General features: G+C 39.3%; 1 protein-coding gene across 2 annotated transcripts in view; it reads right to left on the bottom strand.

The window, feature by feature from the left end:
* Window positions 1-13074, bottom strand: part of mpp7a (MAGUK p55 scaffold protein 7a) — a 136541-nt gene that overhangs the window by 80512 nt on the left and 42955 nt on the right. For both annotated transcript variants that reach the window (XM_016550910.1, XM_016550911.1), the window contains exon 3: window positions 6540-6658. In XM_016550910.1, coding sequence (XP_016406396.1) covers window positions 6540-6658 — 119 coding nt within the window. The remainder of the gene's footprint in view (window positions 1-6539; window positions 6659-13074) is intronic.

Here is a 13074-nt window from a genome sequence, read left to right on the forward strand (position 1 = left end):
TCTTGAGCGATTAAGCTATTTAGTTGATAAAACTGCGGGGCAGCGCTAAAAAGTTTGTTCCTGAATGTCTGAGTTCGGCCGCAACGTGATCTGTGTGTGTGACTGCACTTAACAGCAAACTGCTTCTGTTTCACACAAATGCTGGCACAGACGTGCATGTTCGGCTAGAGTCGCTTTGAACTCTGCGCAGAAAGTCCTGCCACGCACACCTAAAAACAAACTTGCGGATGCGTCGAGTCAGCCTTATGTGCGTTAGATACAGTGAAGACAGCGCGTTAGTTTAGAACTCCGTGATACGTATCGTATCGTGACTTTGCTGGTGATACACAGCCCTAATCTGTTCAACCATTTCATTCTTGCTGAAATTGTGTTACCAGGACAACATCACGGTCAGGAACCATGCAGACGCTACCAGCATGTTTAGACTGAATTTGTCCTGTGAAATATTATGTATCAGCACACAGCAGTGAAAGAGAAATTCGACTGCTACCAAGGGGACTAAATATTTATCAAGACAAGACAAATGACTCCGCCACGGGGCTGGTTGTCATAGTGAAGTGGAGAGGGAAGGGAATGCTATGAGTTTGGATCAACCGGGTCCGAGAGAGCCAACGATGCAATTTTTCTGGATCTCCTTCTTCAGAGTTGTTTGTGATGTGGCGAAGTTTGGCCATGGTAAGAACTGTAGTCAGGGCCGTGACGAACAAACTGCTTTCTTAGTCACTCTGTTTGCAACCCTCAAAACGTACTGAAATCCGAGCAGGGTCACCCATCTGTTACTAAATCAGCAGAGTAGAAGTGGAATCTCTCACACACCGGCAAACACACTCACAGGAGAAGAAAAGAGACATAATATTTCTTATCCACTCAGACACATACATAGACTCATACACACTTGGTGGAGGAGGAATGGAATGTGGGATCTGGTGAAGGATGGAACGTAACTGTCCGGTTCCTGCACATTCCAGGGAGCGACATCTGTTTAGGCCGTCTGAGCCGTAGCGGAGCGGTTTTGCTCTGTTCAGTTCAGATCCCATCAGAGGCTGAGTGAGATTCAATGCCTTTATTTACAGCTCGGGCCGTTCTCCAGATACCTGCCTGTCCACACAGGAGCGCCAGAAAGCAGACATTTAAAATCCATTACAGAGCCCTTACACTGATCATAGCTCACGTTTCACAGTAAAGAGGGCAGGAAATGAGAGCAATGAATCGGAGTAATACCTTCAAGCATTAGTGTACCATTATTCCACTGTATCACAGAGACCTTGCAGACCGATAAGCAATTGCTTCTTTTTTCAGACTTAAAAATGGCACAGTAGGACAGAGAACAATGTGAATCAGCCACGGCTGTAAGGCTAGTTAATGAGTTGATTAGTGAGGTTTACCTGAATTTACCTAACAACATTTGTGGTAGCTTCAATATTTTTATGCTTTAAAAAAGATGATTTTAGAGAAAGCAATAAAACAAAAAATGTAAATAACAATATATATATATATATATAAAAAAAAAAGTCTTTAAAACACTTTGAGAACCTTGCAAATGGTAGCGTTCTGTCCAACTGTTTTTTTTTTTTTACAAAAGAAAGCACCTTATGTGAACACCCCCTAAAAACACAACATATGCTTCCTTTGACTAGCCATCATAAAATGGTGTCATTTTTACTGATCTCTGGCTTGACACTTTAGTAATGAGTATTAAAACATATGAATAAACAAAGAAATGCTTCGGTAAACACAGTATGTTTTGTGGTCAAGGTTCAGATCACAGGCTACTATGGAGCAGTGTCTAAATCCTCTTGGACCAAACGTTCAATACCCACAGGCCCTTGACAAAACACGAGCGGAGAACATAAGCAGGTGAGAGAAACTGCAGCCAGTCTGGCCTCCGGGTCCTCCAAGAGCGTTCTGCAGCCAAACAAACAGCTTTAAACACAATTACACTGAACGTTGACAGATACGGAGGAGAGGAAACTTGATGTGGAATTTAGGGAATTTGACAATGGAGGGAGAAAAAGGGCAAAGATGGGGAGATGAGTATAGAAAGCATCAAAGAAAAAGGCTCAGTTTCAAAAATTAATCAGCTGGGTTCTACTTACATAGGCAGCTGCCTTCTAAGACAGCATTCTAAGTAAAAGGAAACATTTGTGACTGATGTGGAACAATTACACTACCGTTCAAAGGTTTGGTGTCAATAAGATTTTTTTTTTTTTATGTTTTTGAAAGACGTTTATTTTGCTCAGTCAGTGACAACAGTGAAATATTGAATTGTTAGAATTTAAAATAAACTGTTCTATTTTAAAATGTAACTTATGGCAAAGTTGAATTTACAGCAGCTATTTGTACAGTCTTCAGTGTCACATGAAATCATTCTAATATGCTGATTTGGTGCTCAAGACATATATATATATGATCAAGGTTAAAACAGTTGTGCTGCTTATTTTTTTGTAGAAACAGATACTTTTTTGGTCTTTTGTAACATTAGAAATGTCTTTAAAAAAAAAAACGTTCAGTGTACTTTTGCTGCTATCAGAGCAGAAATGAAAGCTGCTGCTTTCTGTATAGTTTTCTGTTTTCTCCTTTCGCGTTCATATGTAAATAGCACAAGCTTATTTCGCAATATTAGATATTAGATCTAAAGTCCATACATACACCCGCCCATAAACCCTCCTTTACAGAAATCAGGGAAGTGGTTGAAAGTGGACAAAACAGACCACTTAAAACACCAGGTGCAAGCAGAAACGTTTCTCCCTTTTCTACTTGTGATTGACCAAAATTCATCTTAATACAGGGGTCTGAGAGATAGTGAGTTGCATGGCAATGGTATGTATTAGGGGTATAGCATTTCTGCTCTGGGCTACAGCGAACATCCGTAATGTTAAAATGATATTGACCTCTTCTCTTCCGCTTGTCTCAAAGTGACCAGAGCAGCTGGATCAAGTAACCCCTGATGGTCCAAGACCTGCGTGGCCCAAAACAGCACCAGCGGCCCTACTGCACCTCATCACCTCACACTTAAACTGATCGCAGACCTTCAGAGAGCAAGACAGGAAAAGCCTGCAGACAGATGGGCTTGACTGTGAGATGCCTGTCAGAGAGGGATGTTTACACAAACCCCACCATACAGGACGGGTGCGACACACACCTATTTAACTCATCTTTATGAAAAGTTCAACAGATACACTGGTTAATGTTCTGGCTAAAAGTTACGTCAGAACTTAAACTTAAATAACATTAACATTTAAACCAGCATATCTGTTCCAGAAATGAAGGGCAAACATCTTTGCAGTGATGTGTGGCATTCCTCATTTCTAATATCCAGTTTCACAACTCATAAAATAGAAGGAAAGGCACTATTTTACAGTACGTGTGGCACTTGAAATGCGCTAATTTAGATTTATGAAAGCTATGGCATTGTGAACACAGTGGAAAGATCCAAAATCGGGAGACATAGCCCACATTTTCCTTATGAAAGAAGAAAAAAGGTGCCTGTCATGTAAAAGCAGTATATGATCTCAGATTGGCTTGTATGAGAAATGCTCCAACATTCCTCAGATGAGGTCTTGCCCTCGCCCCTTGTGTCTGTAACCAAGCCCTAATGCTCTAAATGTGTGTATAATGTAATACGTCAGTGGCTTTATGGATTAAACATATACCATATATGTCTGCATTCCATCCCAAGCACATTTAGTATCCCTGACAAACGCATGTGCGCACACATAAAAAATACACACTCTCACTCAAGCATATGTGAGTATGTGTGTACAGAGATATGCATTTGTTGACTCTGGAGCTTGCAGAGTCCAGGCAGTGAATGCAGAAGACTTGTATTACTCTGGGAATTTATTTTGGATGCAGAATACGGATTATAAAGAATCGGAATCAGACACCAGCTGCTCTTTAAGAGACTTCACAAACATTAATATGGTGGCTCGGTATTAAGTAGGAAAATGTATAGCCGTAACTGCCAGCAACGGGGACTCCAACAAATACATATTCAGCGTCTCAGATTCAACAGTAGGGCAGACATTTCCATCTGTGCTATAAACTGATAAATAGATAAGTGTGAGATTTAAACTGCCTGACTCTATATGGAAAGCCTTAATATAGTGAGAGTGGAACTGATTTTTTTGACTGGGTTTGCCAAGGTCAAGTGAAATTATAAAATAATAATAACAACAACAACAACAATAACCAGCAAAAGCCTTTAACGTCATACCATACTGTTCTCAGGTAGCCCTTTTCCTGACTCTGATACAAAGCTGTTACTATATTACCTTCCCACAAACAAATATCCCACGTCATTCCAATATGCTGATTTGGTGCTCATGAAACATTTCCTATTATCATCAATGTTGAAAACAGCTACTATTTTTTATTTTTAAAGGGGTCATATGATGCAATTTCAATTTTTCCTTTCTCTTTGGAGTGTTACAAGCTCTTGGTGCATAAACAAGATCTGTAAAGTTGCAAAGACTAAAGTCTCAAATCCAAAGAGATATTCTTTATAAAATTTAAGAGTCAGCCACGCCTACCTAAAACGGCTCGTTCTAACACGCCCCACATGTCTACGTCACGATGTATGTACAGTATGTGGAAAATAATGTGTTTTTTTAACCTTAAACCGCATAAACACATTTCATTACACCAAATACACAAAATAATGTTCTTTTTAGCAACATCATATGACCCCTTTAAGAACTGTTTGATGAATAGAGAAAGCAAAAAGCAAAGCATTTATTTGAAATATTTTGTAACATTATCATTTACATTTTTCACAAAAAAAATCCTTACTGATAAACTTTTGACATGAATTTTAGTGTATTTAAAGCATCACAATTAAGTGACTTTATGCAGTCACACACTGGCTTTAAACAGACTTTAATTTATAAATGTATGTTATACAGTCATTGTTCCTTTTTAGTTCATGACCATGATACTCAACAAAATCAGAAATTTGATCTGATCAAAGGTAATCTAACATTTCTTTAGATGGTGAGGACATTACCCTGCTCCCTGGCCACTGATATTACTGGATTCTGGATAAGGGGCCCATTTTTCAGGTCTGGAACTACATTTTCCATGGGGGAAATGAATGAAACAAGGCCAGATTGGGCACTTCATACATGCTGTGAGTGGGAAAGCAGGAAAGAGTAATCATTTGTGCTCCATTATGCCTGCTTTAGTAAATAAGAACAAATAAGGCTGTTAAAGTCCCACACACAGGTAATGCTACTGCAGACCTAAACCTCAGACTCCTCTGAGGAGTTCACCTTTCCCCATCGCCCCACAGGTGTGTGATGTTCCCCCTTGAGGGCTGAATACAGGAGTCTGTGCTGAATCTGACAAATACAGAAATGTACAGAGGTGAAAACCACAGACATTAGCAGCTGATCTTACAGCTGGGATAAGTTTACGAGCTGAGGATTAGGTGTTGGTGGTGGGGGGAACCACCAAAAAATTTACAAAATCCATATGCGAAAAAAATGAATAAAATATCTGCATAAATGCTGCCTTACAAAAAAAATAAAAATAATACAATAAAAAAATTAATCTGATCAAACTTTATAGTAAAGACAAAAAACTTTTCAGAGCATTTTACTTCTCCCTAGAACAATTTTGAAGGAAAATGCCTTTATCTTCCTTTATCTTTCTCTCGTCTTGCATAGAGACGCACAGTGCGCACACACACACACACACACACACACACACCTAGGTGGAAATTACAGGTTGTGTCAGATTTCCTGTAAGGCTCTTTGGAGTGGCACCTTGGCAGAGGAACAGAGTGCAGCTGGACATGTGTGAAACCCTGCTTTAATTGTATGGAGAGAAGAGAGCAGAGGTCTTTGGCTCAGACTGTCTGTTGTCCTGCCTGTCAGACCTCCTCTGCCTCTGCGGGTACGGGTAGACGGTTATACAAAGCACTTCTGAAGCACAAGCCAGCTCAGTCCACAGCACTTAGAATCCAGTGTACAACGGAACATACAGTCAGTGAACTATGTATCACAAATGGGCCCAAGTACCATAGTATTAGTGACATCAGTGATTGACCATTAAAACACTGTGTGCGACATAAAAAGAATTAGGGGAAGAAAAATGAAATGAATCAAATCAAAGGAATTGAAATTAAAAGCAAGTGAAAGCTGATAAACACAGGCACAGCACAACCTGACTAAACTGATTTCCTAAAAGTGGCATGTGAAAACCTCTCAAAAAGACAAGCCAGATAATAAATTTAAATAAGAAGAGAGAGAAGAATTGAAATGACAAAAACAATTAAAAACACAGATTTGGATTTAGCATCAACATGGCATACGACCTACGTGCTATTTCAAGTCTCATTTAATATAAATCTCTGATTTACATTTTTCTGGATGTCCCTTTAGATCGGCACTTCTTATATAACCAACTGTACAAGCATCACAACACTCTCTTTAAAAACACAATCACAGACGCAATGAGAGAGAGAGAGATTTAGTGACAGTGTGTTACGTCACATCTTAAAGAATAGACTACGTCTAACACTGCACACATACACTCACCTTGACCAATGAATGTAGACTCCTCTCCCCAAACATAGCGTGTAGAAAAGAGCGGTCATCTGCGCCTTCAACATGAGGCTGCAGCTGAGACGGCAGTACAGACAACAGCTCATACAGACCTGCAGAGGAAATACAGGAAACACATTACACACCCAGACACACACATAGCCAATACCCAAAGAGAAAATATAGGTAGATATAAACAAGACCCAGAAAATCTGAACTAACACAAGACACCTGATGCATGTCAAATGGGCTATAAAGATTATTCTCCAGTGGCACATTCTAACGTGACATTATAGTCTTCAAACATTATTCACTACACTAATAAAATAATAATAATAACAATAATAATGACAACATCATGGTTTACTTCAGCATGCTCACTGGGTCAAACTGAGGGTTGTAAATATGGTCCTCTCCCAGGCTGCACCTCACTTCCTCCCTTTGTCTGGCTACTTCCTGTTTTTCTAGGAATCACAACTGGAACTGTGAATCAAATCCCTAAAGTTTCATTAGTATGCCTGTGATGTTTCAACAAGCATAAACACATCATAATATCTTTGGCATGCTTATATACACTAGTGCTGGGCGGTATACCGGTTCATACGAATACCGGTTTTTATTTTTGTTATGATATGAATTTTGAAAATACCGCAATACCGGTATATGTCACTTAAACAACGTTCGGAATGCGACACTGTTAGTCACTCAGACGCAGGCAGTGCCCTGCATGAGACAAAAAAGTAATATAGCCAAAACAACCGCATAGCCGCTCTTTAGTGTAGATGCATGTTGATTTTATCAGACGATGCCGCGATTATAAATGAGAGTGACTCCTGGTTAACATGTATTAAAAGGGGTCGTGTTTAGTCGCTATTTAGTGTGGTATTTTTTGACAATATTCACTCATCATGACAGTAAAATAGGGCATTCTAAGTCAATATACTGCAGTATTTCCTCTCTCAATCAGTAGAAAATATGGTTAACACTCGGTCATGCATGAAAAAAAAAATACCGTCTTGTACCGTGAAACCGGTATAATTTTGAAAAATACCGTGATATAAATTTTTGGTCATACCGCCCAGCACTATATACACACAAAAAAACCCAGAACGGTAGATATGACTATTAAGAGCTGCTGTCAGATTCGGACACTAACACAACTTGAACTTAAAGTGCAAGATGACCACACTGGGTGTTATTTACTAATAACTGCATGGATTTAGTTATTGTATGAACAGAAGAACACGATACATTTCAGCCTAATACACAACTAATGTTCTAATGTTAGTGAATGGTGTAAAACATGCCTAAACTATCTCTAAATAAGGGGCTTTCTGCATAACCTTTCCTTTACAGCCTTTATTCACTCTCAGCAACAAGACACGTTCTTGCCTGAGGATTCGCACAGCAAGACTTGAACATTCGCATATATTTGCACCTCTCAGCTCGAGCTACTGTACAATAGGGGTACAGTACAATTTGTTTGTATATGCTGTCAATTATAGTTTTTACAAAGAAAATTGGAATCGGCAAAAATCGGTATCGGCAGGTCACACTTACAAAAAAAAAAAAAAAACCCCGGAAATCAGAATCGGCAGAGAAAGTTGCATGTTAAGATGAATTTTTTTTTTTTTTAATCTTAACACGATTATAATGCCACCCAGAGTATGTACTTTTAAAAAGTAAATGCTATTCATTTCTGGGCAAAAAATACTGAGTACTAAGCATACTTTTAAAGGGACAATAATGTATCTTTTGAAATGTGCAACATATTTTTTAAAATGTATATAATATTACAAACAGAGTATTGAAATCATAAATTTACTTAAAGTATATGCTTTAATAAATAGAAAATTAGAAATTCTTACCCGAATTCTTTAAAACAGTCACAAACAGTAGCATTTAACAAAGGTTTCACTACAAAGACATGTAAAATGCTGCACAATGACAACATTTCCATGAATCATAAATCCAGGATTTTTTTTTTAACCAGTTCTTTTACAGTAACTGTTTAAAATAGATTCACTTAGCAAATTTGATTATGGCCTCCGCTGCAATGTGACATCAAAAAAACAACACTGTCTCTCACTAAACCACTTGTTGCACAAAGCTGCATTGTTTTGGGAACAGCTGAGACGCTGTCACGCTACTCATAAACGTTAAGCAAGTAGTGTCACTACTTTTAGTCAGTCACTTTACAACACTGTTCTTTCAACCGCCGACCATCTGGACACAGGCTGAGTTTAACAGTCAACATCTAACCTTATGTCCCAGCAGCCTACAAAAGGATCCGCGTAAACTGACCATTATTGGCTGCCAGGCCAAATATACCAGACGGGATGTGAAAGAATGCTGTGCCAAGCAGTGTTTCCTTTTCACACGCCTACACTTCCCAGCGGTCTCCAGAAAATAACAGCGTTCCTCAGACATCAATGGCGGAGCTGGAGTACAACAGGGCGGAGTGGAAGGCGGAAGGCCTTGCTTCTCAAATTCACAGCAATATGGGGACAGCAGCGCAGGGCATAGAGAGCAGCTTAAATTACACAGGCTGTCAGAAAAACAGCGAGGTCATCCAAAATGTCTGGAGTTAACACAACACGAACAGACACGCACAAACCTTTAAGTGCACATGCACACAAACATGGTGGCTTTCTGGAACAACACATATTTTTAGCCACTCACACACAGACCTGTAAAAAGAAACAAGGATAGCACATGCAAACACACAAACGCATGCCACAAAAGAGGCTGTCTGCATGGAAAATATGCTCTGTTGGCTCCCTGTCTGGCTCCTGTTGGCCTCACACTAGACAAGGTAGAGGACAACTGGCGGAAAAAAAGGACCAGATAGATTTACAACACAGGCCACATTTCGAAAACAGTAAAATGGCTTTCTTTGAATGTCTTGTTTGGATGAGTTCAAGAGTCAACAGTGCAAAAAGATTCACACACTCGGCTCAGTGAGCTGTGCAGCAGGAAATTAACACTGGGCCGTGCTTCTCTCCTTCGAGTGCTGAGAGACTCTCTGAAGCAATATATGTGTCACGCAAACACACACACTCATGCATAAGACCACCTCAGGGGTCAGTATTTCAGGTGCTACTTGGAGAACATGGTTCATGCCTGTCTGTGAGAAAACCGAGTGAATGAATGGAAAAATGAAAACAAAAACAGCTGCACTCTGCGTACTTCCATTCATTTTCTCTTTGATTTACCTCCTAAAACAGAAAACTACATTCACAGAGAGAAAGAGAGGCCCTCCAGAGCTGACAAATTATAGAAGAGGAGAGAGAGCGAGAGAGAGAAATATAGCGACAAAAAGAGATAGAACTAGACGGCTACATAACCGTCAAGTTGTAATGAGTTGTAATGTTTGATCTGTTCTTGAGGTATCTGTGTGTCTTAACAGCCGATATGCATGAAGCACACAAACATGCATGCTCTCTTGGCAGTCTGAGTCCATTTCAGGGTTTTCATCGCTGTGTTCTCAGCTCCAGCCTCAAACCACAACACCACATCAGAGCTCTTGCTCAGGATCTCACAGATCTACTTGCATGTTCTGGATCATCTACTCCAATCATACACACACAGCCTCACACTAAGTGGTGTCTAGTCCTATACATCAGTACTGCACATATACACTGCATCTCCTATCACCCTACTAATTGCTTTTAGCAATAAACCCCATATTTTGTACCCTGTTTTGCATCGTAAATTGCTGCAAATGTGACAAAATATAAAAATTTGTGGCAGCAATTTAAAATCAAATCAACATTGGCGATGGACATTTATATAAAGACCACGTAAAGAGGCTTTCTGAAACTTTATCTACACTACCATTCAAAACTTTTTTTTGTGTGTGGTTTTATGTTTTTGAAAACATCTCATGCTCACCAAGACATCACTTATTTGATAAAAAAAATACAGTAAAACCAGGAATATTGTAAAATATTACAATTTAAAATAGCATTTTTATTTTAATGCATTTTAAAATGCCATTTATTTCTTTGATGGCTAAGCTGAATGTTCAGCAGCCATCACTCTAGTCTAAAGTTACACATGATCCTTCAGAAATTATGCTGATTTGGTGCTCATTAAGCATTTCTTATTATTTTAATACTAATATTTTTGTGGAAACAGTGATGCTTTCCCCCAGAGCCCAGAGTATCTGTTATTTTACAGTGATTAGACTGAACAGGAGGGAATGTGATCCTGAAGCAGCCATCTGAACACCTGTAGAAAAGATTTGGTCCAATCACACACTGATTCCTTGTGACAGTACACATTTCATGTCTATATCAGAGCTCAATCACAGCGGACTACAACTGAGTCTGAAATTAAAGTTAAGTTTTTGAAACTATACCTATTACACTGAAGAAGGGACCAGTTCCATATGTGGCCAGAATGTCACGTGACACTGGCCTCTTTTGACTAGGGCTAATAAGTCACCACCCAGAACCCCCAGCAACCACCTAGCAACACCCTAGTACTGTGATGAAGACCTCTGCATACCCACAAAAATAAAGTGTAGTTTGCTTGTTTGTAGATTATGGACGTTATGACTTTCTAAGTTTTTGTTGCAACGGGGTATACATATGTTCAGACCCTTTTTACATTCCAGCAACCAAACCAGATTTTCAGATTTGTATTCAGATCTGAATGCATTCTGCTCATGGACATCGACAGATATCTTTATCCTCTGAAAATGGAGATATAAAAATGAAATACAAATAAATGAAATTCCTTGTCCCTCCGCTTTTCTCCCTCTCCCTTCTCCTGCATTTGGTAAAATGAAGTGGAAATTTTCATTCTGATGTAATTGGAAACAGGGAGCTATTCCAGTGGCAACAAATCCTTGTGTTACAGTTCTGTATCCCTGTGGCAGTAGAGAGAGAGAAAGAGGAGAGATGGAAAAGAGGAGGATATATGGCTGGAAATCGATAAAGTGCTCCCAAAGCGCATGCTGCTGCCACTACTAACGTTCCTCTCTCCCTCCCTCTCTTTCGTTCTGTCCTCTGCTCCCAGATGCTCTGCATTCTTGACATCAGAATGGAAAAATTTACTGTTAGCCGAGAAGAAATTTAATATGGCCATTCCTGTCATATCCCTCATTGCAGCTATATTCAGTCGGTGCTCTGCTGAAGCCGTAAGAGAGACTCAGCACCTGAACGATAAACAATATGGAGCTCAATATGGATCTCGTTATGGACAATGGCACCATTACACCATACACTTGTTTCTGAACAGGACTGATGGAAATAAGCATATCCACAATTCCAGTTTCAAGTAGAATACCTGCACAGATAGTTTCATGCATAAAACCTGTCACACATACATTCATCTTCATTAAAGGATTCTTATCTGCTAAAGAACTTCTGTCCTCAAAATTTCCCACGTCCCTTTTTGTCTCTCTCAAGCCTACATAGCGCTCTTCTCTTTTTAGTGACGCCTTGGGGAGAGCTATCATAATTGGACAAGCAGGCCAGCCCAGAATAACACAGTAAAACTTCATATGGGTCACAAAAACCTAGTAGGGGGCTATGATGCTCCAATCAAAGGGTGGATTCAAAGTGATCAGGCTGGCTAACAGACTGTACGGAAGGCAGGCAGGTCAAATCTGCTTCAAAGATAAAATAACATGAATTGCTAATTACAACATTGAAATTAAAATGCAATGCCTGTACAAATACTAGAAATCGTGAATATAAATAATTGGGACTCATGTAAAAATAAAATAAAATAAAATAAAAACAGTGCACATTTCATTTATATATTATAACATTTATGTAGTTTTGTTCACTTGGCTGTTTCCTTATAAAGGTCCAGAAATTTGCAAAGTTTTGTCAGGTGTCTTTTTTAATTATATGATGTCATTACGTTGCTGTCTTGCCGCCAGCCAATCGCTGCACTACTGATCATGGTTTCGAGTATCGATCTGTCCTTTACAGGGAATACGAGAATGCTCAGTAATCTTAGACAACTTAATCCAGATATTTTAATCAGATCCACAAATTTGTTTGAAGAACCAAATTAGCCAGTGATTAGTTATCACAATTAGAAGATCTGGCATCTTTCAAATCATCTCAGATGTATTAAGCGAGGTACGAAGAACGGGCCCCTGGACTGGAATTAGAAGAAAATAAAATTATCAGTATGAGAGAATAACTGCAGACTGTGAGCACTGTGAAGTGAACAGGATGATTGAGTATGCAGTAGTTCATGCAAGAGTAATTTATCATATGACATCAACACCAGACTCTCTTTCTCTCACATACACATTTTACAGGTAGTGGGTGGATGGGTCTGTCAGCCCAAGGACACCCATGGGTAGTGAAATCAAATGCCACCAGGAAGCAAAACACCCACACGAAAAACAGGATATATATGATGGGGTAAAAGAACAGCATTTTATGTCCATACAGAGGAATGAGAATAGAACAGAACAGGCACTGTGTGATGGCGAGGTTCAATGAGAAAGAAACAGAACAGGGAAAAAAAAAAAAAAATCCAGAGCCAGAAAAAAGCAAAT

The sequence above is a fragment of the Sinocyclocheilus rhinocerous genome, unplaced genomic scaffold, assembly GCF_001515625.1.
Source record: "Sinocyclocheilus rhinocerous isolate Xijiao unplaced genomic scaffold, SAMN03320098_v1.1 scaffold735, whole genome shotgun sequence".
Taxonomy (NCBI): Eukaryota; Metazoa; Chordata; class Actinopteri; order Cypriniformes; family Cyprinidae; genus Sinocyclocheilus; species Sinocyclocheilus rhinocerous.